This window comes from Hydra viridissima, unplaced genomic scaffold (assembly GCF_058129835.1).
Source record: "Hydra viridissima isolate aposymbiotic clone 2 unplaced genomic scaffold, HvirCarnegie_v1 scaffold_7, whole genome shotgun sequence".
Lineage (NCBI taxonomy): Eukaryota > Metazoa > Cnidaria > Hydrozoa > Anthoathecata > Hydridae > Hydra > Hydra viridissima.
The window spans coordinates 14,454,822-14,481,533 of record NW_028324306.1 but is presented as its reverse complement, the minus strand read 5'-3'; the positions used below and the strand labels follow the sequence as shown (position 1 = coordinate 14,481,533).

At 27.4% G+C, this 26,712-nt stretch overlaps 1 protein-coding gene across 9 annotated transcripts; it reads right to left on the bottom strand.

Moving 5' to 3' along the window:
• Positions 1-1,955: 1,955 nt before the first annotated feature.
• Positions 1,956-26,712, bottom strand: LOC145184165 (N-alpha-acetyltransferase 25, NatB auxiliary subunit-like). Of its 9 annotated transcripts, none has more exons than XR_016454168.1 (31): positions 26,591-26,712; positions 23,176-23,288; positions 22,654-22,739; positions 22,039-22,180; positions 21,210-21,328; positions 20,077-20,151; positions 17,779-17,881; positions 16,493-16,573; positions 16,288-16,399; positions 15,822-15,911; positions 15,611-15,741; positions 15,122-15,240; positions 14,312-14,374; positions 13,650-13,785; positions 13,119-13,208; positions 11,211-11,321; positions 11,046-11,115; positions 10,762-10,861; positions 10,591-10,638; positions 10,116-10,219; positions 9,952-10,016; positions 9,669-9,732; positions 9,314-9,424; positions 7,231-7,273; positions 6,975-7,136; positions 5,731-5,842; positions 3,904-3,969; positions 3,529-3,626; positions 2,687-2,785; positions 2,420-2,566; positions 1,956-2,311 (listed from the first exon to the last, which is right to left on the bottom strand). XR_016454168.1 is itself a non-coding variant. In XM_090093241.1 (30 exons), exons 2-30 carry the CDS (start codon positions 23,270-23,272, stop codon positions 2,189-2,191), a joined length of 2,856 nt encoding a protein of 951 aa, XP_089949367.1. In that variant the 5' UTR covers positions 23,273-23,288; positions 26,591-26,712; the 3' UTR covers positions 1,956-2,188. The 9 variants fall into 9 exon arrangements, 4 of the variants coding, with proteins under 4 accessions (XP_089949367.1, XP_089949368.1, XP_089949371.1 ...); XR_016454169.1 differs by having other exon boundaries at positions 9,314-9,378; XR_016454170.1 differs by lacking the exon at positions 26,591-26,712 and adding an exon at positions 23,824-23,948 and having other exon boundaries at positions 22,039-22,158.

Sequence of the window (26,712 nt, the reverse complement as noted above, 5' to 3'; positions counted from 1 at the left end):
ATTGATGCATTTAATGCATATTTTGCATTTAATGATGAAAACACAGGAGTTCACAGAAGGCAATGCGGATTGGAGGGTATTGAGCCAAATATATACTGGGCAGCGACAATATTAAAAATAGTAATAATGATAATTTTGAAAAAGAACTAGAAAAGGACACAATATAATTGTAGAGGATTTAATTGCATCTGCTAACAATATATCAAACCATCAAATTAAATCAGTTTTCACGAATATAAAAGTTTTAAAACGTAATTTCAGTTTGGAACAATATGGTGACTTGAAATTTTTAGGATGTTTTCATTATTAATTACTTTGGTAATAAAACAGAATTACGAATATATACAGTCATAGCAGCCGAGAGAAATTTCGGGCCCCGAGGAAGTTTTCTTAAGGGGCCCTCATTATGATCAATTACATACCCAGGACCAAAAGAAACGTGCTCTGGTCATTGAAAATGAAAAATAAAAGTTAATTAAATCTTTTAAAAGTCAAAACTATTTAAATATTTTTAAAATTACTTTAAAAAATTGTTTGTACACACGCGGGGCCCCGGGAATCTTCCTGGTCCACCCCTACCCCCCCTCTCGGCGGCCATGTATACAGTCAAAGTATTTTTATTACCTTTTTTTCTGCGTTTTTTTTATCGATAAATGAATTTTTTTTTTCTTAATCTTTACCTATCTTTTAATAATATAATCTGAAAATTTCAGCTTCAAAAGTTGATTGGAGCTGAGATCTCATGTTTTGAAATATCCACAATTTTGGGTAAGTAATGCTGAATAAGGGAGGCAAAAGTTGGGCAACTAAGGTTTCTTGTGAAAAAAATAATAGCATAAAAAATTTCACATTATTTCAGTTGTTTTTGATTTTGTATTAACTTTGATTTTAAAGAAAAATTTTATTGAAGAGGATACACCACCTTGGTTTGGTTTATAATTGTATTCTTCATATGGATGTTATTGACGATGACTCTTTAAGCTAAAGATTTCAAATTAATTGACACTGACAAGAAAAAAAAATTATTGCGAGAACTTCGTTGCACTTATAACAAATCCTCCCCTAAATTGCTTATTGTTTTGGCATTGAGCCATTTTTAATTTCAACAATGATTAACTTAGTCGTTTTTTAATATTTCCAACTAAACGAAAGCTACAGCCTATTATTTCTGCTACAGACATCGATCAGGTAGAAAAGACTTTAAAAAACGGAGCTTCAAGGTAACAGAATTGGAGGAGGTTTTATACTGAGGATGAACCCTTACTGACAAAAGACTTCATTGATGAGGTATTTGACGGTTCCTTGCTTTTGTACATCAGAACTAATCAGAATACAAAATCAGAATTGGTTTTTGTTTTGTGAAGAGAATTAATCAGAGAAAAAGTTGTAGAAAAAGACATCACATTCTTTCGATTACCATTATTGACGCATTATTTTTGTTTATCATCAAAAAGCCTTTTCAGGTATCTGGTAAATGCGTTTTAGCATGGGCTTCAGAATTCGGAAAAATGACCAAGAAAGTATTCATCTCTTTATCTGATAGCCACAATCAAAAAGCCATGACTGGCTGAATATACTGTACATTTCCTTATAGAAAGGTTTTAATAGATAAACTTATCATAGTTTTTGTTTTCACTTAATTATAAAGTTTCGTATACGAGATTTCGTTATAAGGATAGCAATAGTATCTATATCAAAATAATATCAGAACATTAATGGTATTAAATTATTAGTAATTAGAAAATCTTTGCGCGTCCTTTCATTCGTTGGTCCTTACTAATGAATACACTTAAGTATTAAGGTGTAATATTTTCATAAAAAAACTCTTTTCTCAAGGACGAACAATTTCTACGCCGCAACGTCAACTTAGCTTATTCATAACACGACACCAGTGTTATGAACAAGGCTAAAGTTATGTGATGGGGAGGTTCAGATTTAACAATTGAATAGAATTATTTTTGCAAAATTTCATTCCATGTTAATAAAATATTTAAAACAGTCTATAAAACTACATTAAAGCCCAAACTATAGATGAACACATGCCAGTAAAAGAAAGCCATGAAAATAATTATAACAATAAAAGTATATATTACAACAGCTCTACGGGATTAATGGGGCTACAGAAGCAAATGCAAATGCCAAGACCGCTACTTTTTCATCTAACTTCGTCGAAATATTTCGAAACATATCAACTAACCAACGAGTCAAGAAAACTGACTTTGAGTTCTAACATTTGAATAATCTCCATGATGGACTGCTGGTAACTTGATTGAATTCTTTGCCATACTTTTGTTACTGTCGTGGAACTCGTCTGTAAAATAAGATTAAAATAAGAAAATAAAAAAAAGAATAAAATAAGAAAAAGTCAATAATCCTACTGTAAGAACGAAAGAGCAATCAACTAAGGTAACCAAAAAACCTTTTCAAAAAGATCTTCAATTGCAGCCACGTCCAGAGTAATATCAATATAATCCTGTTTTATTTTAGATAAACTGAGCAGCAACTTTTCCATGTCTTCTCTTAAGCTTTTTGTAAAACTTGTTAGTATTTTTTGAAATTCCTCCCCCTAAGAAAATCAAACGATTGGGTTTCTAAAATAGCAATTTTAAAATAAATTTAATAAACCACCAAAAAAGCGTAAACACTCAAAAAGCTGACAAAATATATTGACAAAAAAAGAAGTTACGTCAAATGAAGATTCTTTTTTTTTTTTCCCCTTTTTCCCGAACAGTTGCTTCAAATAGTTTTTGAAAGAAGACAAAATTATCAACGTCATGTTGCATGTCTAAAAAAAATTCATAGTACCAACAGGTCTCAAACATTTTATACCGTCACTTAATGCCAAGCTTATTTAAAAGCATCATATATTGGACAAATCTTTAAGGAATCAAGTAATATTTTTTGCTGGTGCAACAAGTTAGTCTTAGAAGCAAAAAATTTTACTTTCTTTATATATGAAATGTTTATAGGAAATAATGTACATATATTTTACACACACACACACACACACACACACACACACACACACACACACACACACACACACACACACACACACACACACACACACACACACACACACACACACACACACACACACACACACACACACACACACACACACACACACACACACACACACACACACACACACACACACACACACACACACACACACACACACACACACACACACACATATATAAAATATATATAACAAACTAAATAATTAATTAGGTTTATTTAACCTAAAGTTTCATGCAGAAGCGATCTTCAGATGTTACTTTTTCTGCGTTAAACTTTAAGTTACATTACATAAGCCTAACTAATTCTTTTAGTCTGTACTATAATAATATAATCGCTCTACTTCTAATAAGCTGTATTAGCATAATCTCTACAAAACACACACACACATACACACACACGCATGCACATACACACATAAAGTAGTGAAATATATACATAGTTCTTAAATTGAAAAAAAAGATCAGAATTAAAATCAAAGATCTATGAAAAAAAAAATCAAACCTCAATATAAAAGACAATATTTCGAAGAGACTTTCCATTGAACATTTTATTGTCTCCATGCGATGATGTCAACATCAGAAAGATGGCTGACACATTGTCTAGATACAGCAAAAAATATTGAAAAAATCAAGAAATAAGGGTACAGCAAAAAATAATGAAATAATCAGTCTAAGAACATAGACACATCTCAATTTTGAAAAAAAATAAAACCTTTTTGAAATTTAGGAAATTGACAACTTTTATAAACAATTAAAAAACTACTTGGATAAAACTTCAAATATTTATTAAAAAAAAAAACAACAACAAAAATCAAATAAAAAAGTAAAAAATTCACTTTTCCAAAAAATGTCATGAAGATTGAATGAATGTAATTACCTTTTAAAATTTTAAGGACCTCATTCATTTTATCTTTCACTGTTGCCATGCAACCACTAACAGCATCTTAAAAATAAACAAAATATTTAAAAGAATTTCAATTTTTTGTTTGTTTTTATATTATTTAATTTAGTTTATTCTTGTTTAATGCTAATTTCAAACATGTGCTCAGAGGAATTGTCAGATGCCTAGTTACTGAGAAATTTTTATCTTTTTACAGATAAAGGACTTTATTGCACTTATTCTTTCATCTTATCAATAAATTTCTAACTCTTTGCATATAATATTTTTCTTAAAATTTAAACTGCTTTAGGATTGTCTCTTGACTGCATTTAGTAATAACTAACCATCTTACTTGTATTCTTAACCATCTTTTTGCTTTCATAAAAATCTTGTAACAATTACTTTTAATCCATTCCAAGCTGTTTTCTCTGTTTGATTTAGTAGTTGATCAAAATGAATCTCTCATAAACTCTTTAACTTTGAGGGCCAATGAAAATTCCTTTTTCTTTTGATATGCTGATACATGGATACTTTATTTTTTAATAAAACTTTGATAAACAAAAGTAACAACCAGTCACAATCTTCAAATCAATCATATCACAAATGGCATTAAAGGTCAATCACCATTTGACCAGGTTTTATTCTTATCATTTTCTAGAATCCAAAATAAAGTTCATATGCTTTCACTTTATAAGTGATGAATATTTCCTTTTCTGATTAACAAATGTCAATTCACCTCAGATATAACAAAGACTATCAACAGAGTCTGTAAGTATTTTCTAGACTTGCTCTTGATTTGATGAATCTTCCTATAAATAGGAAGATTCATCAAATCAAGTAAAGGTCTAGAAAATACATCAAACCAAGATAAACATCTGAATATTTTGATTAAATTTAAATACCATAGTCTCTTAAAAACTATTGGGCTGGAAAGAAAGTTCTTTCACACTTGTAAAACAAGCCAATGTGGATCTCATTAAAACATGGGAATTTCTATATTTTTCTATAATATTCTAGCATTTTGTCTTAATGCATCAGCTGTAAATTATATTCTTGAAATTTCTATGCATCTTGAGACTCAGTAGCTGCTGCATAGTCTTAATACTATAATGATCTCACAATCACTGCTGAACTGTTTTCAATTATTGGATAAAGCTTTAAAGTTAGGGATTTATGTTTCCCACAGTCTGACACAACATGACAAGGACATGCATTTGGAGATTTGCAAGTTCTTGCTCTGCAAAAAGCAACACTTTGACTAGTTAGATAACTTAATCACTAGCAACAAGAAGTGGGTACTTTATGTACACTACACACAAAAACATCAGTGGGTTAACGCTGAAGGGCAGGCAGAGTTAGAACCCAGAGCAGATCCTTACCAAAAGAAGATAATGTTGACAGTGTGTTGGGATTTACATGGGATTGCACATTTAGAGCTTCTTTCTCCCAACAACACTATAATAGCTGACTGTTAATGTCAACAACATTCATAATTTTTTCAAGACACAGCCAGGTTGCTTTCTACAAGGATAGAATCCATTCCTTGCCTAATAAATGGAGAAATGTTGTTGATAATAATGGCAATTATATTGTAGATTGTGTTTATTCAGAGGATTGTAATGTGAATTAAATTATTTCATGAAAGTACGAGTGAACTTACTTTCCAAACTAAATGCAAAATGCAACAAAAGATTTAGAGCAATTTTTGAAATCAGCATAACAAAATTAACCTAAAAGTTGTAGAGGAAAAAATACTGTCACACTGTTATTGAAAGCTTTGTAAAATACCAGTCAAACAAAAGTTTGCAAAATTAATAGGTTTACCTGTTTCACCTTTAATCTGTAAATAACATTCAAGCAATGAAATATATAGACTTGTATAGTGTTGATTTACATAGAACCCTAGCTGACTTGGAGGAGGTTTGTGAATGTCACTCTAAAATTTCAAACTTAAATTTTCAGACTGTAATTACCATAATTACAATATTAATCACAAATGTCAAGTTAAATTTCAAAGCAGATGAATGCAAACAAACATTACTGCAACATATTGGGAATTTAGAATACTGGATTGCATAAAAAACTTTACACTGGTCTTGCAAACCAAATCAGTGTGCTATTCTTGTTTGGTTTATTAAAAATTCGTGCGTTCAAATACTTTTGGTGGGAAAAACTGTTAATATCTACTGTAATATCAGTTGTATTGGAAGAGAAAGTATTGTTTTAGCACATGTTGCTTTATCTCAAATTATTTATTTCAATATTTTATTGTATTTTAATGTAGTTCAGCCAAATGAGAAAATCAAAGATCAGAGGCTGCTGAAATCAATTAAGCTCATCAACAAACTGAAGTACTCAAAAGACCCAACATGATCTGGTTTTTCTCTGATGAGAAACATTTTTGTCAAGACCAGATGCATAAAAGGTAAAACAATTGCTGAAATATTTTCCAGTTACCATCATGTTGTTTAGTGTGGTTTCAAGCAAGGGTGACGTATGCTATCGCACATTTTCTAGAAGAGCCTGAGGCTAAACACTGATATCTATCTGAAGGTCATGGAGAAGACAGTTCTGCCCTGGATCCAACAAGTTGCTGGTGACAGACCATGGGTGTGACAGCAAGACTCTGCCCCCTGCCATGTGTCTGACAAAACTTTGAATTGGCTGGATGAGCATTGATTTCATAGCAATGCTCAGCCAGGCCTCCAAGCAGCTCTGACTTGAATCTTAAAAATTTTAAGAAAGTTTCATATTTTTTATTTTCATATTTTTAAGTTTTGACAAAATGCGTGCTGATTTGGTAAGCCCTGTACATACGAAAAATGTTAAAGTGATGACTACTGTGCACAAATCATTTAAAAAAAAAATTAATTAAACAACAAAGCATTTTTATTTACAAGTAACAATTGCAGTGTTTTTTGAAACATTTGTCATAAGCAAAAAACACTTTTGATTAGCATTACTTAACTTTTAATATACACCTGTTTTTGAACTAACTATATCAAAACAAGTCTTCTATTAACAAAAAGATTAGAATACATATCTAAGTAAACAACAAGAAAATTAACCCAGAATAGATCTGATTTTTGTGCTTGTGATGAAATTTCATTTATTTCTGAAATCAAAGATTGAGAGTAGAATTTGGAGTTTTGGGCATTTGACTGCAACACAATACCAAAACAGTATGACACCACTTTCAGAATGAGAAAGCGAAGTCGCAACCACAGAACCTATAAAGACAATCGCCTTAAGTAATCAGGTAAAAAAACAGGAAGATGGAGAAACTATTTTCAAAACCTAAAAGAAAAAAATTGTAAAGCTCACATTTTGTTGAAAAGAAGCCATCTGAATGTCTTTTGAAGATTCTCTGAAATAGAAAGTTAGCTTAATGTCAATGGTCTTTTATAAAAATGTTGTATGTGTATAAAAAAAAAGCTGATCAAGGGAAATATTCTGTCATACATTCAAAATGCATGCCTATATTGAGATTCATGCATATAATTGTGATATGATATCATTGTAATAACAATGAGAAAAATTGCATAACCTGTATTAATTTCAAATAATTAGTTATTTCTATCATGCAATATTTGCAGTCAAGATAAAACTTAACGTAGCAGAACTTATCATTATTTTTGTATTACAACATTGCTAATTAATTTAGGAATAGTAAGTGTTACGTAGCATTCTTTATATAGTTAGCACAAGATGCAAGTCTAAACCCTTGTCTACTTCTTGGGAACTAGGTTTTATAAGACACTTGTACACAATGTAGACAAAGATTCATTTCATCACACAAACACACACACAAACACACATACAGAATTATAAATATATACAGGGTGCGAGATAAGTTCAGAAACTTTTTTTGCTTTAAAATTTTTGTTGAGTAAAACAATGTTTTATTAATATTTTTATATTGTTGAATTTTTTATTCAATTCTCTCTTGACTGATGTATTAAACATTCTTAAATGTTTTATTTTCAGATGTCTATCGAACGTGAAAACATTTCTATGTCTATAATTTCCCTGCATCAGCAAAAAAAACGTCAAATTGAAATTGTGCGTTTACTCAATGTCAGTAAATCTGTGGTGTCTAAAGCAATTAAACGTTTCAAGGAGTTGGGCCACACTAAGGACAGTCTTCGTAGTGGAAGACCACACACTGCCAACACTCCTGCCAACTGCAAACTGATCCCAGACCAAATTTGACAAAATTTCTGAGACAAATGGCCAGAGAAATTGGCATTGATGAGCACAGTGTCCATCATATTGTCAAAAAAGAACTTTAACTCAAGTCTTTAAAGCTTCAAAAAGACCAGCATCTAGATGACAAAAAATGCGAAACAAGAAAAAAAAGATCTCAAAGGTTGTTAAATTGAGCGCGGTGCTCAATTTCAACAAAAAGTTCTTTTTTCAGATGAAAAATTCTTCAGCGTTGAGTAAGCCCACAATGTCCAAAATGATCCTGTACTTGATTCAGGGTCTTCTGAGGCTAACAAAAAGAGTTGCATTGTTTTAATCACCCAGAAGCCAGCTGGAGTGATGGTTTGGGCCGGAGTGTCATTTTTGGGCAAAACAGAGTTTATTTTTGTCAAAAATGGAATCAAAATCAACGCCAACAACTATGTCACCAAATTGGATCTTTCAACAAGATTTTGTAAAAACGATTTTCCAGCATTTTGGTCGCCTCAGCAATAGCCACCGTATTCCCCTGACTTGAACCCACTCGACTACGCCATCTGGGGGATTCCAGAGGCAAAGGTTTGTTCTAAACCACACAAGTTGGTGGAGTCATTGAAAAGTGGAACAAAATCAAAGAAAAAATGGTGCGCGCCACAAATGATCAGTTCCGCGGCGTCTCAGAGCTTGTATCAGAGCAAATGGAGAAATTTTTGAAAATGGACTTTTGTAATTAAAATTGTATATATTTTTTGATGTTCTTAGGTTATTATATTTTTTTCGACTAATAAAATTGTTATATAATCCTTTATTAAAAAGTTTCTGAACTTTTCCCGCCCCCTGTAGAAATACAACTTACAAAAAAATGTACTACTGCTCAATTTTTTAAAATATATTTCATTAGATTATACATATTTTGATCAACTTAAATTAGTTTAATCTTTTTTAAAAAAATTATATAAAGTATAAATATTTTGTATTTCCGCCTTGAACCTTTAACAAACTGTTTTTTCTTTTAAGGATACTATTGAACAGTTTTTTTTAAAAATTGGTCAGGAATTTTTAACCATCTTTATTCCTCAAATAGTTCTTTGGCATTGCTGGATTGATTTGTGAATTGCTTCCTATCAATATATTCTCACACATGTTCTTCAACTAAAACTTAAGTAATATTGAAATACTATCAATGTCTCTAAATAATAATAAGATGAGAAAAAAGCGAAACCTGCATAGATTGTCTTTGTTCAGATTGTGCAGAATTGCTACATATAAACAGATTGTGCAGAATTGCTACATATAAACATAAGCATTGGATGGTTCAGGACAAAGTATGTATCTTAAGGAATAATAAATACATTTCTTAGCACTTCATGCTAGAAACAGTGGTTTATTGATAGATATGTCAAATACAAAACTGATGTGAATAATAGTTGCTCTAAGACTTATGCATAGTACTGTATTATTGCCAATAAAACTTTTTGGTGAATTTTTTAACTAAACTTGCCATAATTTTTTAATTTGTTATATTATTGAAATAAAAACAATCGATGCAAAAGATTGAATACAAAAAATTAACTTACTTAGAAACAGAATCAAAATTTGTAACAAGATCAAAGTCACGATTATCAGAGAATCCTGATGCCACTAAAGTAATATTTTTTAAATTAAAAAATATAAAATATAATTCAAAAAGTATTTCATAAATAGTTTAGCTGAGCAAAGTACTACTGTCTAACCTTTTAAACTAGTCCAAAGGTTTCTATAATCAGGAATACAAAGTTTTCTTAAATAGTCCAAAGGTTTCTTTAATCAGTAAGTACAAGAAGACTAACATTAAGGTATAAGAATAAACTATAAATTTACTAGAAATGTTGAAAGCTTCTAATGATTTATCTAGGCTCATTAAATCTGTTTCAGCATCAGCATAGCTAAAAAATAAAAAAGGCTAAGTAAATTTAGGTAAAAAAAAACAAACAAATGTAAAGATAAAAAGAAATTATACAAAGAACAAAATTTTAAAAAATTACTTGCGAGTTTGTCTCAAAAGCTGAAGAAAACATTTTTCCACACTAACAGAAGCAAACTGCAGAGAATCTCTTAAACGATGTTTAAAATTTGTCATATCAGGAATCTACAAACCAATAGATAATAGATAAAAAGCAAAGAATCTTCTTAAAGCAAAACTGTAGAAAAGGTCTATAAAAAACAAACAATATATGTTCTCTTCTGCCCTATATATATTCATCCAGGTAATATTTTTTATTAACTTTCTTCAATTTCTAGTAACTGACTAAGCCATCTTTCAGAATCTTCTATCCATCTAGCTTTTAGAACTTGAAATCAAATAGTTAAATAATATTAATATAAAAAAGTTGCCCTGACTGAATAATTTAACTTATATACCATTTTTGTTAGTGACTAAAAAATATAAATTATAAAAAATTAGAGAATTAATAAAAAGATTTTGCTATGTTAAAGACAGCAAGCAATTTTATTTTTTACCTGTTTAAAAGAGCCATACTTATATGAAGAAATTATCTGCTCAGGACACTAAAAGACAACAGTTTCTTATAATCAATTTCCAGTGTCATCCTTTTCTACAACTTTCTACTTCTTTTTAAATATTGCATATTTTATATTACTTTTAAACTAAGATTGTTTTTACACACTTACATCTTTTTGACTGGATTTAAAAAATACAATTGATAAGTCATACAGTCTATTAGTGGCTTGAAATTGACCAGATACATAAGCATGACTTGTAAATATATAACTAAAGAATAAAGCACTGCTTATTTAAACTTAAGAAAAAATAACAGGACATACTATAAATTCTGAAGGCATAAATTTCTTTTAAGCACAAACCAAAAATTTTAGTTAACAATAAGACCTAAACATTGAATAAGATAAGATAAAGGAGATAACATAAAGGAGATACAAACAATACTTAAAACTACCCTATGGAATCAAACATAATGTATTTGATTTCCAGATCTTCCAAAAGAAAGTTGCTAACACTGCATACACCTAAATTTAAAAGATTTTTTTTTTTAAAAAAAACAACATCTTTGGAGATAAAAGAAAGTAGGAGCCAAAAAAAAAATAAAAAAAGGGTTTCTTACCCAGATTTGAATACAAAAAATTGAGTAGCAACTTGTACTGAGCACTTGTAGGACTACTTTCAAGTGCTTCTTCGATAAATAATAATACATGCCAACTCATTTTATCATCACCTATTAAATCAAAATCTTTAAAATGTTCTATTGGCTTAAAGAAATTTATTACTACTATAATTTAAATAACACATTTTAGAAAACATTTTGTATGTGAATTTTTAAAACACTTTTTTAATCTTAAAAAGTAAAAAGTGAATTTAGATCAATAAATCTCATAAACCCTACAATTTTTAGGTCATTCAGTTCAAAAAAGTTTAAGACAACATTAACAACTATGTAAAAGCACGAAACATGAAATGCTTGACTTAAGTAGCATATGCCTAATTTAACATATTAACTTTTTTTGCACTAAAATGGACAAAAACTTATCTTCAAGAAGTTTTACATATGCCTTTAGATTTATCAAACTGTTTTTTTTTATCTTGAGCTTTACAAATAGACATTAAGGACTGTCAAAAAAAGAAAAAGAAAAAAAACATCTATGTTTCTTCAAGTAAAAAAAAAAAAACACGACATCTAAAAAGATTTTTTTTCTTCAGTTGATCAGTTGATTTTTTATTTCTTGTTATAAATGAATAGTTTGAAAAATGTTTTAAATGTCAATTATCTCAATGCTGATGCATAGAGTTTTGAATATTTGTGCTTAAACTTGTGTTTTGAACTTTTTTTAATCAAAATTCAGAAGATTAAGTATCTTTGTATCTTTGTAATTTTAAATATCTATAATTTTAGATATATTTGTAACCTTAAAAATTTGTAAGTTTATACTTTAATCAAAACTTTAATGCTTGTAATTTACAAACTTATTTTCTTTATTTATCATTAAAATGTAAAAAATTTCATTACTTTGTTACTAAAATCGCATCATTTTTTGTTTTATTAAAAAATTTTTATTACAAATTACCGTAAAATGAATACTTCACTTAAAAACTTTTTAAAGCTCCCTTACAAGTAAACTTTTTAACAATAATAATTAATAACAACAACAACAACAACAACAACAACAACAACAATAATAATAATAATAACACAAGTAATAATAATAATATTAATAATAATAATAATAACAACAATAATAATAAAAATAATAATAATAATAACAACAACAATAATAATAATAATAATAATAATAATAATAATAATAATAATAATAATAATAATAATAATAATAATAATAATAATAATAAATAATAATAATAATAACAACAATAACAATAAAAATAATAATAATAATAATAATAATAATAATAATAATAATAATAATAATAATAATAATACTAATAATAATAATAATAACAACAATAACAATAAAAATAATAATAATAATAATAATAATAATAATAATAATAATAATAATAATAATAATAATAATAATAATAATAATAATAATAATAATAACAACAATAACAATAAAAATAATAATAATAATAATAATAATAATAATAATAATAATAATAATAATAATAATAATACAAGTAATAATAATAATAATAATAATAATAATAATAATAATAATAATAATAATAATAATAATAATAATAATAATAATAATAATAATAATAATAATACAAGTAATAGTAATAATAATAATAATAATAATAATAATAATAATAATAATAATAATAATAATAATAATAATAATAATAATAATAATAACAATAATAACAATAACAATAATAATAATAATAATAATAATAATAATAATAATAATAATAATAATAATAATAATAATAATAATAATAAAAATGAAAAATTTATTTTTCAGTGAGCTTAAAATTTAAACCCACTTGATTTAAGCTTTTTTAGCAAACTTAGATTATAACATAACATTTACTACATAATAACACTTATTACCACTACTTTTGTTAATATCAAGTAAAAGATGGGCAGCCAGTAAAACTATGACATCTCCATATTGTGGTTCAGTGAAGCTGGCATCACACCCTATAAATACAAGCATCTATACCAAATTATTATAAATACATTAAAACAAAAAAAACAAAAACAAAAACAAAAACAAAAAAACAAATAGAATGGGGATCTAAGCAATACTGCTTTCATTAAAAGCTTCTTGAAGGATTTTAATTTGTTAACTAAAATATTTCTTGCCTTAATTTTAATAAAAGTTAATAAATTGAAATGTGCTTAATTTTATTAATAAACAGTAATGTTTGTTTGATTTGAAAAATATGATTTTTTTAACCATCTGTGTATATGAAGTTAAAGCCATAGTTTAGATAAAAAAACTTTGGAGTTTACCATAATAGAATTTTAAAAAAACTTGTCTAAGTAATCACTAATACAGCTATAGTGGTAACAACTTATTAATTAGCCAACAATATTAAAACAACAATTTAAAATTACTAAATATTCACAAAACCTCACCGAGTTGAATAACCTCTTTATATTTTTTCATATAAGATTTTGCTTTAAGAAATTTTCCATCTCGAGAAATACTTTTGTAAAAACCAAATTGGAATGAAAGGCATTCAATGCATGTTTCTCGCATAAAGTATTCCATCTTGAAAAAGTAAAAATAAAAAACAAAATAAAAATCAAAGCAAAAAAAAAAGAAAGAGAAGAAAGGTACAAAAGTAACTACAAAGAATAAAGAATGAATAGTATAAACTATAGTCAAAGTCATGAATATAGTATGGAATATAGGTTATTCCTTCAACATGTCTAAGCAGTTGTATAAAATTAGCTTAAAAAGTCAAATAGAAAAAAAAAAAAAAGAAATAAAAATAGAACTTTTATATGAAAACGATTATTAAACATCAATGAAAAAAATACATTAAAATAACAACAAAATCATTCATTACAAAAACTTATATCTTAATGTAAAATATAAATGGATCATGGATTTATACATATTTATAACTCACGGGTGGCATAACTTTTACCTAAATCTAATTAGATCATTTAGTGACCACCAATTATTAAGATTTTTTTCATTTATATTTTACACTAAGAGCATATGAGAAATGAAATAAATGCATTTATTACCTGAATATTATTGGAGGGTTTTTTTTTACAAAAAGCACTACCTTCTCTTTTATTGTGGCTGATTCATTTGGAGATTTTAATGAAAGCTTGAAATTTTCAATAAGCTGAATAAAATTTTAGAAGGATTAAAATACTTGAAATGAATTATTAAATTTAAGTTATTAGTATTGACACAAATATATGTAAACTACTGTATAAATGTCAATCCTCAAGAGTTAGTTATTAAAAAAAAAGTAAAAATTTCATTTTTTATAAAATGCAAATCTCTAATGAAATTGTTTGATTTAATAATATTTAATGAAATAATCCTTCATTTACATTTTTTTTGACAAGGCAAATTATAAATATTTTGGTAATAACTATTTCTAAAAATAAGAAATTAGCTCCTCAATAAGTTTGTTACAAATTAGCATAATTAGCATAAAACATATTCTGTATGTTTTAAGTAGTGTATAATTATAGCATAATAACAGCAGTCTGTTTGTTTCAGAAAAAACAAAACAGACTGCTGGAACTTATGTTATGCTATTATTATTACTTTCAATACCATAACATAATGCTACTATTATGCTATAATTTTCCTGGAATTTATGGATGTTAATTCTACTAAAATAGAAAGAGTTGAAATTTGTCTCATTTAACCAAAGTTTGACATTTTGTATGAAAACTGTTGAAAAATATATATTTTTTGCCAATTGGGTACAGCGATTACCTTAGACATTTTTTTGCTTAGCATGATAGAATGCAACAAAAAATCAGCAAAGGTTTCTAGCTTGTCTTCAGTTGTGAAAATCTGGATTTGACAAATCTGAAAGAATTATTAACAATATTGAAAAGGTATAAAAAAATACCTTCTCTTTTTCTTTATCATTTAGTACATTTACATATTGTCTAAGGTCGCTAAAACAACAAGGCTTTGAACCAAATTTTTCAATATATTGATTGAGGCAATCCAAAAATGTTTCTTCACCTAAAGCAAAATTAGGAAAGGCTTCCACAAGATGTAAAATTGGTTCTGGGACAAAATGGTAGAAGACCAAGAGATAGAGGGATAAAATGATAGTGGGCAAAAACTACTAATACAACTACAAACAATAATAATAATAATAATAATAATAATAATAATAATAATACTAATAATAGTAATAGTAATAATAATAATAATAATAATAATAATAATAATAATAATAATAATAATAATAATAATAATAATAATAATAATAATAATAATAATAATAATAATAATAATAATCATAACAGCTATAGCAATAATTGTAGCATCATTTTTAGTTTAAAATGCTATAAATTTAAAACTTTTCCATACACAAAAATATAATTACCAGTCTCCAAATAAAAATGTTTGTAAAACTCTATTTTTGCAAGATGAGGTCCACGTATTAAGGGATTTTGAACAGAAAATGATTCAAGAGTTTTTTTTACATCAGCTATAAACTGATCAGGTTGCAGATTGCTGTAATAATAAATTATAGATATGAATATCTACTTCACTTTTGTTTTTAAAAAATTTTTTAAAGATTTTAAGTAGTTTACTTAATCTTATCTGATTTTGAACAACTTTCTTTATCTTTGAGCTTGAAAAAAGAATGAATGTATGATTGATAAATGTTCCATTGATCTGGGCTATAAAAACAGTATTTAAATTCAGCAATTAGGTGAATCAAAACAATGAGTAAACATAAAATTCAAACTAAAACTTTTTTGCATGGAGTAGAAATGTTTTATTTGCTAATCCTATGAAAGCTAACTGTATACAAATGCTGTAACAATATATATTTAAAACAGAATTGTAAATAGTTTATGACACAAACTTATGACAATTTATCGCAAAGATTTTAAGGTGAGGAATGTTTTATTTCTTACAAAATTCAAGAAAAGAGATAAAAAAAAAAGTTTAAAAGTAAGAAGAAAAAAAAGTTTTTAAGCATAAAGCAAAAAACAAACAGCAGAAGATAGAGAAGATAAGTTGAAGAAAAAAAAAGCAGTGACAGATACTCACCACTTACTGAGTAGAATTTTAGCTTTTATATTTACATCCTCCCAACGTTGAAGCTTTGTCAAATATTCAATTTCTTTTTCATACTTTTCATTAAAAATACATTTTAGTTTATCTAAAGATCAAAAAGTTTGGTTTTTATTTTGACTGGGAACCTAATGGTTGTTATTTTAAAAAATTAATTAAAAAAAGACCAAAATGTTTTCACCTCCAAGTTCACTCTGAACTATGCCTAAACACTCTTCATACTTCCCGAGTTCCTCAAGGATTATAAGATATAAGCGCACTTCTAAAAGAATGCAAGAAGTATACTAAACCGATACAATTATGGTAAACTTAGCTGCATTTGAAATGAAACTTAAAAGTTTTAAAATACCAATTAGATTATTTAAATTAATAGACTAAATTTGATCTTTGAACACTAGTTTCAAAAAATAATTTTTCAAGTTAACAACTTCTGGTTTTTTTTTGACTAAAAGCTACACTTCTTAACAACCATGCAATACAAAATATATATGCCACATATAAGATTGGCACAATAGGGTGCATCTGCTACATATAAAATTGGCACAATAGGGTGAAGAAGATACACATAAAACCATTTGGAAACTTGAGAAAGACAATGAAAATGGTATTTAAGACAATGAAGATAAATTACAGTAAGCCAAATGGTAGATTCACTTTGTGCACTATATTATGAGACTTAATAATCAACATATTTTTCAGCATGAAAATCAATCAGTAAAATTTCATAGTTACCTGTGAACAAATTGGACTAAAGATTTTAAGAGTTTTTCAATAGTAAAATGAATACAAGTTTAGATTTACCAAAGCTAAAGTGTTCATAAAGGCCATTGATTACTTGGTAAAATCTCATGATTTTGAAAACAGTCCATTCAGATATTTTTCAGTAATTAATCTTAAAAACAAATTTCAAATTCCAAGAGTTTTTAGCTAATTTGAATTGTCCTTAAAAATATCATTTCCACCAAGTTAATCAATTTACCAACCAATAAAAAATGTTTAAAATTTGTTACCCTCTGGTGCTGGTGACGTTCTATTGATAAATACAAATAATGCTTATGGGGAATCTTTTCAAAAGTGGGAAATACTTAGACAGACAACAATAGCAGAATGTGGATTGAGCTGTTAAAGACAAAACTTTGCACAAAACTAGCTATGTGCAAACCATATTTACATATAGATTATACTTTTTATTCTTGATTAAAAAATCTTATTAATCAAAAAAATCTTTTTAATAAAAAAAAAAAAAAAAACTTAACATGAATTCCTTTGTTGTTATGTCAGACCTAGGTCTCACCAGTAAAACCCAAAAATTGATCTTCATATATTGAAGTTGGTGTAACAAGTAGCAATTCATTTAGTATAGCAATGACTTTTTAAAATGGTATTTTAAAATTATACTGTAAATATCAGTCAGCATAATATTAAAATGTTTAGAAGAAAAAAAAGTCCAGGAAATAAATATCAAACCTTCCTCTGCTTCTAATTTACTTTCTTTTACAAACTTTAAAACCATTCTTTCTGCTAAAGTTAAAAACATAACTTTTTTTTTTTCATCTTTTGTGCTAAATGCCTAGAAAAACAATAGAAAAACGATGAATGCCTAAAAGATAGCTGCTCATAAAAAAAAAAAAAATTACCAGTTAATAAAGAAAAAGAATGCTTTTATTCTATAACAAAAATTTTTTAAAATGAAGTACTTTGCTGTAAATGTCAGGGCTTAAGTTAATGAGAAAAAACTTAATTGAGAAAATTTTTCACATTTTTGTTTCACACCTTCCACCAATGGGGAGGGGGTAAGAATATGTACAAAATGTGTTTTCTTTAAACAATTTTATGTAGTTATATTTGCCTTTATAATGTATAGTATCTGTTTTGGTAATGCACCAGTTTTGCATCTTTGAAATAAAACTGTAAGTATCAAGCAATCAAATAATCTAGTGGTTGTCTTTTTTTTAAAAAATTAACTTTATTTTATATAATTGCTAAGAATTCCTTTCTTGATATTTTTTTACAATTATCTTAAATAGAAATAACATAACTTAAGTAAACTTTAGTTAAAATAAAAATAACAAACTATAAAACGATGTGGATAAAAAAAAAACCACCTATTATTAAATGATAAGCTAAACTTTTAAAATGAAACAAATTTTTAAACAAAAATGTGTTAAATTTAACTACTGCTCATATTTTATGTTCATATTTTAAACTGTGCATATTTTAGTCACAGTTTTTAGAAATGTTTAAATACAATTTTACAGATTATCTTTTAATTACAATTAAAAAAACAATTATATTAGTTTCTTCTTTCAATAAGGTATTTCAAACAATTTGATTATTTTATTTTATTACCATCAATTTAATTTTTAACATTTTATTGCATACAATTTAATACATCAGTAGATGCAGGTAAAAAGAATAATTATATACAAAAGTAGTACAAATACTTAGGATTGTAAACGAGTACTTTTTATAAAAATAAAAAACATAAAATATATCAATTAACTTTTTTATAAATTAGATTTAGTATTATTTTTTCAATTAGTCATTTAATTTTTGAAATATATTAAAAAAAAAACAACTTTTTTTTTGCAAAAAGGCATATTGTAATATTATCACTATGTTTGTAGAGAATAATAGTTGTGAGGTTTTGTTTGTTTATTTAGCCTTACATAAAATTAGAAATGCTACTGTCAACTTGAACTGCCATTTCAATTCATTTAAAAAAACTTGTAGCCTAAGTGCAAAGTGACCAGAAAAAGAGATACAGGCTTTAAAAATGCCTTACAAGCTAAAGAGCAAAATCAGAGCAGGAAATTGGTTTGCAAGCCTTCAGAAATGCTCACATCAACTCACTGCTATTCAAGCTAATAGAATTTGTCAAATTTTTAAAACATAATTAAAAAAAACTGTGATGTCAGAGTACCACAAAACCTTTCTGGTCATGTTGTACACTTTTGAGAAGAAAGGATAATGGTAAAGAGGTTGTACTTCTCAAAATGTTTGATTTTAAAACTATTCATGTCAGAGCAAAAATTTGTGAGTTGTATGATCTACCAAATTAGGCACTTAAAACATGAAGAAATCCCTCTTACAAAGTCAAAACTGGGCAATAAATCCCCAAGTATGAGATGTTCAACTTGCTTGACCCTAGTTGGAAGTGGTTTTCATCACCAATGCACACCACAAACCTTCAGAGACAATTTAAAAAGTCTGGGAGTATCAGATGCCAAAGCAGCTGAGCAGAATGCATCAAATGCAATTGTTTTAAAAGAAACTTTGACCCATGTGACTATTTGGCTATCAAAAGACCATCTTTTCCTCTAACCCCAGGTAACATTTGCTTTGTTTTTTATTTAATTGGTTAAAAGCTAAATAAAGAAATTGCATTTTTACATACTTACTAATATCTTTTCATTTGCCTATTTTTGATGGTAATTTATGCTGAGAATTCAAAAACAAGTCAAAATGCTAAATATTCTAAAATTATCCTTTGCAAAGCTATTTTACTAAAAACTTCAAGGGCTCTAGTTTATTTAATAAAATGCATTCATTAACTATTTGCTATGTTCTAAACATTAGGTCCCAGTAATACAAAGATGAAGACTAATTCCACTTCCTTGACAACCCAAACCCAGTGTCAGTGTTTAGCTAATTAGTGAAAACTGTTAACCAGGTGTCAAGTTCAATAGTCAAGTCTAATTTTGATGAAATTTATTTCCACCTTAACTGCATCTCTTAAGTCAAATAAATTTAAATTGTGCATACCTGCATTACATAACTCATAACTGCCCAAAAATAGTAAGGGTTCTTCGGAAAAGCTTTATACAAACTCATTGCTGCCTAAATTTAAAAATAAACTCTTACAGCTTTAAGTTATTGCTCCAATATTTTTATTGCTCCAATATTTATGCTGGAGTTATTGCTCCGATATTTTTTGAAACCTATTCAAATTTGTTTAAAATCAAATTGATATAAAATTGTGCATAAATAAAGTTCCTCTTACATTGTTATTGGATTAATAAGAAAGTAATTTTTTGAATGATCATTGTCAACATTATATTTTTATTTTGACATTTGACAGATGTTTTGATTTTTCACCCAAAGATGACCAATGACCTTTTTGAATTACTGAAGCTGATAATGATTAAATCAAAACCATATTTGAATCAAATTGCCATATAACTGTTTAACTGATTGCAGAGAGGTTAAATGTTTTCCACACAAAAATTGAAAGTCACTTTAAATGTCTTGCAAAAAAATCATTTGAAACAAAAAGTGAGTTTTCTACAATAAAATCAAATCATCATTGTCATGTCATAGCCCAAAGATGACAAACTAATACAAACCATAGCAAATGCTAGATAACATCAAAAAGATCATGTTACATATTCAGTAGGATTGCTAAGGTGTTGAGTACTATGAGCTGTATTTAAGAGACCAAACAATCAGCTCAGATGTTTACTTCACTAATGAAACTACAGGAAACATTTAAAGAACTTAGGCCAGAAGCAGCAAATCATAATAGAATAATGTTCTATCATAATAGCAGTATTTTTGGTAATTTAACAATTATTGGAGCTTGATTGGAAAGCAATCTTATATTCACCATATAAACTTGAGTATACACTAAAGTAACCAATTAATATAAAGGTTGCAAAGCAGCTTGGTAGTAATGATTGGTAAAAACTCACTAATGTTGATTGCCTAAAATTACATTTGGTTTAAATTTGCCTAATAATGACCAGAGATTCTATGAGTATAGAATCATGAAAATGCCAATTTTCATGATTCTATACTCATAGAAAATTTTTTGTATTAAAAACGATTTTTATTTCACACTGAAGAACAAACTTACTTTCTTGCCAACCCAATAGTATAGAAAAAAATAAAAATCTAACCTTTTGCTGCTTAGCATAGTCTTCAATTCGAACACATGCCATAAAAAGATGACTTAAAAACTCTTCATTATTAGGAGACTGTTCAACAGCTTTCTCGTATATCTGAACAATACCTTCAGCTGTAAAACAAAGTAACTTTGTATAAGCAAGACCTATTAACATTACAAGCAAAGAATTGTTTAACCTTAACAATAAAGTTTAGGAAATTCTCTTTTTTTAAATCTAATTATTCTATATAAAAAGTGTTTTATTCATTTCATAACTAAAGTTGAAAACCTGCACTTAGATTAAGTGCCTGCTTTTAGGATACAAGATTGCAATCATTGTAATTACTATCTTTCACCAAGTGCAAAAAGTGGACAAAAGTTTGTTAATTTGTGATTTTTTCTAGTTGTAGATATTCTTTTGTAATAAAATTCAATTTTTAGTTTTATATTTAAATTTTAAATTTTGAATAAGTTTAAGAAAAAATTGATTCTTTTTTTATAAGTAGTGTGGAATTTTTTTTGTTAGAGTCAACATAAATGTTTTAACATTACAGGGTTCATTATTAGAACTTCAGAAAAAATATTGACAGAAGAATAAAATTTTCCATTTGATGAGCAAGACATTGCAGAAAAATATTTAAATTCATTTAAAAAATTGATATATTCTTACTTAATTCTTACTTAAATGCTACTAATAAAAAAATATTTATACAAATAATAAACAAAGAACAGCAACTACAGCAACTTATATCTATAATTACTAGAGTTACAAAGAGTTGTGTCTAGAATTACTAGTGTTTCAAATCAAATAAAAATTAAAAATCAAAATCTGAAATTCTTACGCTTTTGAATCTCTTTAAAACACATTGTCATAGCCTGAAGTGTTGCATCATCAAGAACTGTTGCAGTAGTCTGTGCTTCATTAAGGATTGAAAGTGCTTCTTCATTATGCCCCAAGCGTACTAAAGCAAGTGCTTTTAATGTCTTAAAAAGAAGTATAAATCATTAGAGACAAAAAATTTTGGAACAAAAAATTTAAACAGTAAGCAAGTAAGTTTACTTTGTTATTACTAACAATACTTTTTATTTCAAATAGTGGATTAAATTTTAGATAAATGTTATTTAAGTGTTTAAAACTCCAAATATTAAGTTAGTGCAAAACCCTTCTCATGAAGAGAACGTAATACAAATTAAGCTAGTTTAACAGGTTAATTTTAAAGTGTATTGCAAAGAAGAATGCAAGAACTTTAAAAAAGAAAAAAAAAGTATACAAAATTCAAACAAAAAAAATATACAAAAAATTTTTTATTTTATCGTAAATCATTTTTTAAATCAGCTTACTATTTTTAAACTAATTAATTTTAAAGTATTTAACTATGCAAAATAAATATAAATATTGCTAATTTTTCCAACTTGCCATTAACATTTTATACATAATACTTACTAAAAAATTATACCTTTGCACAGGGAAAATCCTTTTTTTTCTTTAAAATATTGTCAACTAGTTTTATGGCTTGCTTATTATTTAAGTTGTCCAGCGCATCTAAGTAAAAAAAAAAAAGGAAAAGTATTTTAAAAGAATATAATAATGCATAAATGAAAATGACATTTGCTGCACTTACAAAATTGAAATATGAGCCAAATTAGCATAATTTCTAGCATTCTTGACTTATCAAAGATTTGATGAGCTGTTTAAGAATATTTTGCATACTCACAAATATGCTTATTTTATTTTTTGTTGTCTACAGGCAAGTTCTGTGCCTCTGTAATTCAACTTAACTCTTAAAAAGACTAAGTTGAAATTTTATATGAAAGCTTTTGCTTATGACTTGCTACTTGAATTCTTTGAAGAAACTATTTGCAATTAAATTTTTATCAATAAATTATTAAAGATCATTATTCATAAAATTTAAATTTATTGATCTAGAAAATATATTACTATTTAATCAATATAAATCAAGAACAAGTTATTTACTAACCATAAACTGGACGAAGTCGCCTTTCATCTACCTCCACATGTGCTTTACCAGCCGCCATCTTTGAAATTCCAGACGGCGCTATGACGGATGCAATCATGCATAAACAAATGTACCTATAAATAAAATAAATTAATATAGTCCATCCCACCTCTATCAGCATCTCGTTATCCTAGTTAGCTTTATCATCCTTATCTTATCATCATCACCCTTATCATCATGTTCAACTTATTTTGCTTTTTAAAAAAGTCTTTTTTTGATTTTTATAGCAACATTTAACAGATAAAATTTCCCCAGTATATTTTTTAGTATAACTTTTTTTGTTATTTATATATAGCAGGGATATAACAAAAGAAATGGCCAATAATTGTCAAATTTAAGTTAGCTAACTGAAGTATCGTGAGTTTTTTTTATAATTTTCCCATTTTTTTAAATTCTCCATTTCAAATTTTCCGTAAGAGATTCTAATACATCTATTCTCCTACGAAATCAGTTACATCAAACAAATTGATAAAGTCTTGCGTTTCTGTTTTTTTACGGTCTTTTTCATTCTTTTTTATTGCATTCAATTTTTATTCCTATTTTCAAATTCGGAAAATTTTTTTTTTGTCTTACCCCTAATATACAACTGTATACAACTAAGCTACCTACCCCTTATATACAGCTATATACAATTAAGCTACCAGGTTTTAACATTGTATGAGGCGGCTGTATATTAATACTCCATATTTTATCATTTATGAAGTTATAAAAGACAATCCTTTTGGGAATTTAATTTTCGAATCTAAAAGTAAAATAAAAAATTACGTCACAAATGATAATGATATGTATTAGCAAATAAATAGTTGAATGAAAATTTCCAGCCTTTCTGTGAAAAATAGTTAAAAAAATTTATCTTTTTCAAAAAAATTACCATTTTCAAAAAAATATGAAATGTTAAATATGTTTCGCCTCCTCAATGCAGCTAATCGTGTTAAAAAGGTTTTACATGTATTCCAATAAATTTCACAACTAATATAATCAAAGAAGAAGTAAATAGTTAAAATTTAATTTGTTAAGTAACTTAAATAAACAGCTTTCTTTCAAATCTGGAAAATCTCCGACTTTAGGTAAACTGGGGATAATTTTGACATATTTTTAAAAAAGTTATTTTATATTTGAATCTTCGGATTTACATACCGTTTTTAGATTGTTTAAACTAATAATTAACCTTACTAAATATAGTTTTAGGGACATAGTTAATACAGTATCGGACAAAACATGGTGGACTAACTCAAATTTAGAACAAAAGTTAATCAAAAACTAAAAAGAACTAGTAAAACAATTGTACATATTAATTTTTAAATAGTTTATTATGTTCTTAACAAAATTTTAAACGTTTGATTCATACTAAGAATCACAAAAAAATTTTATAACACATTTTTTTCAACAAACTACATTTTTCCTTGGACAAAACAAGGTGGACAAATCAAAACGAAGCTTTTTTATAAGATTTCATTGTCTTTATTCAATTTACCGCATTCTTTTGTTTTCACTTTTATCCTAACATTACTCTAAAATAATAAAATAGATTTTGGAACGTCTGGCCAATTATTTTTTCAATTAAACTAAAAATATATTTAACTCGTGATATATGGGGTAAATTGCAACTTAAAATGGCTTTCGACAAATTAGGAAGTGTTTTACGTGAAAATATTATTAAAGATTTTAAAAGCGGAAAACGTCAAGCTGAAATTTGTAGAAAATATAATATAGCTAAATCGACTGTAAGCAAAACTGTCAAATCATTTGGAGCTCGTGACTGCTATAAAACAAACCATCGGGGCGGACGTCCAAGAAAAACAACACAAAGACTAGATCGAATAATTGTTAAAGAGCTTAAAAAAGATCCATTTTTGTCATCCACAAAATTAACCGAAAAACTTGAACTACAAATCTCTAATCGCACTGTGCGACGAAGAGCTAACGAAGCAAAATTGTTTTCTCGAATGCCTGCCAAGAAACCGCTAACTTCCTTTAAAAATAGAAAGCTAAGACTTGCGTTTGCCAAAGCACACCAAAATTGGACTGTAGACCAGTGGAAAAACATACTTTTTAGTGATGAATCAAAATATAACCTTTTTGGAAGCGACGGCAAGAAGCGAGTCTGGAGACCAAAGAACACCAGATTCAATACTAAATATACCAAGAAGAGTGTTAAGCATGGAACGTCTGCTATGGTTTGGGGATGTTTCTCAGCACTAGGAACTGGTCCTATTCACAAAATTAATGGAATTATGGACCGCTTTGTTTACAAAGATATAATGGAAGATGTTATGTTACCACATGCTGAATGGGAGATGCCCCTAAAATGGATTTTTCAACAGGATAATGATCCCAAACATACGTCAAAAATTGTAAAACAATGGTTCAAGGACAAGAATATCACCATAATGGAGTGGCCTGCACAAAGCCCTGACTTGAATCCCATAGAAAATTTGTGGGAAATAATTGACAATAAGATTGAGCGTGCAAATGTGAAGACCAGTGAGGAATTATTTGAACAAATCGAGAAGGCCTGGCGAGAGATTTATATGAGAATTGTTGACTCATTAATTGCGTCTATGCCCCGAAGAATGAAAGAAGTTATTAAAAGTAAAGGAGGTCCTACCAAATATTAAGTTAACTTTTGAAGTTTTTTGAAAAATAATAAGTTAATTTTTGAATTTTTTTGAATTTTCAGTCGATTTTTTGAATCTCCACCTTGTTTTGTCCAAAGAAAAATGTAGTTTGTTAGGGAAAATGTGTTTTAAAACGTTTTTAGTGATTTTTAGTATGATTCAAAACTTTTAAGTTTTGTTAACAACATAATAAACGACATAAAAAAAAATATGTTCAATTGTTTTACTAGTTTTTTTTAGTTTTTGATCAACTTTTGTTCTAAATTTGAGTTTGTCCACCATGTTTTGTCCGATACTGTACGTCAATGTTCCCCCCGTCACATCAAACTTCTCTTTATTGAGTGCCTCATTTCTCAATCGCTAATTAATGACTGGTTTGCCACATGAAATGCTTAAAACCAACACTCTTCAAATATTTTTGCATAATACACAGCATTTCAATCCTCATCGAGTTAAATGAGTGCGTGTACTTGAGTGCACGTATTCGTTTTTCATAATTAATTAGCAGAGTCCTATTTTTTTTGTAAGTCAATATTTTCATGCCTTATATTCCCAGCTAAATAGCCACACTTCCTGATAGCCTCTAGCCGCTTGTTTGTGCAAGGCATCTCTCATAATTAAACATGGGCAAAAATACACTACACATTCAAATGTGTGGTGTATTTTTGAAGGGTATCAACAACTTCAAATCAAAGTTACTCTATCTTTGAAAATGTTGAAATTATATTAACATGCAGGCAGAATTTTAAATTAGATACCTGGAGCAGAAGTTTTGCTGAAGCTCAAGTTGAGTGAGCTAAGAACACAATCCAATTACCAAAAATATTTCTCTGAATTTCACAGTAATTCATCAAAAAAGCGTTCGTTATTTAAACCACAA

What these genes read in the sequence shown, in the direction of transcription:
- LOC145184165 (XM_090093241.1), bottom strand. Translation starts at nt 23,272, where the DNA reads ATGATTGCATCCGTCATAGCGCCGTCTGGAATTTCAAAGATGGCGGCT. An exon ending in ACTATGCTAAGCAGCAAAAG is followed by an intron (nt 20,152 to 21,209) that starts GTTAGATTTTTA and finishes TTTTAAATTTAG; the next exon opens with GCAGCAATGAGTTTGTATAA. An exon ending in AGTTCAGAGTGAACTTGGAG is followed by an intron (nt 16,400 to 16,492) that starts GTGAAAACATTT and finishes TTTGATCTTTAG; the next exon opens with ATAAACTAAAATGTATTTTT.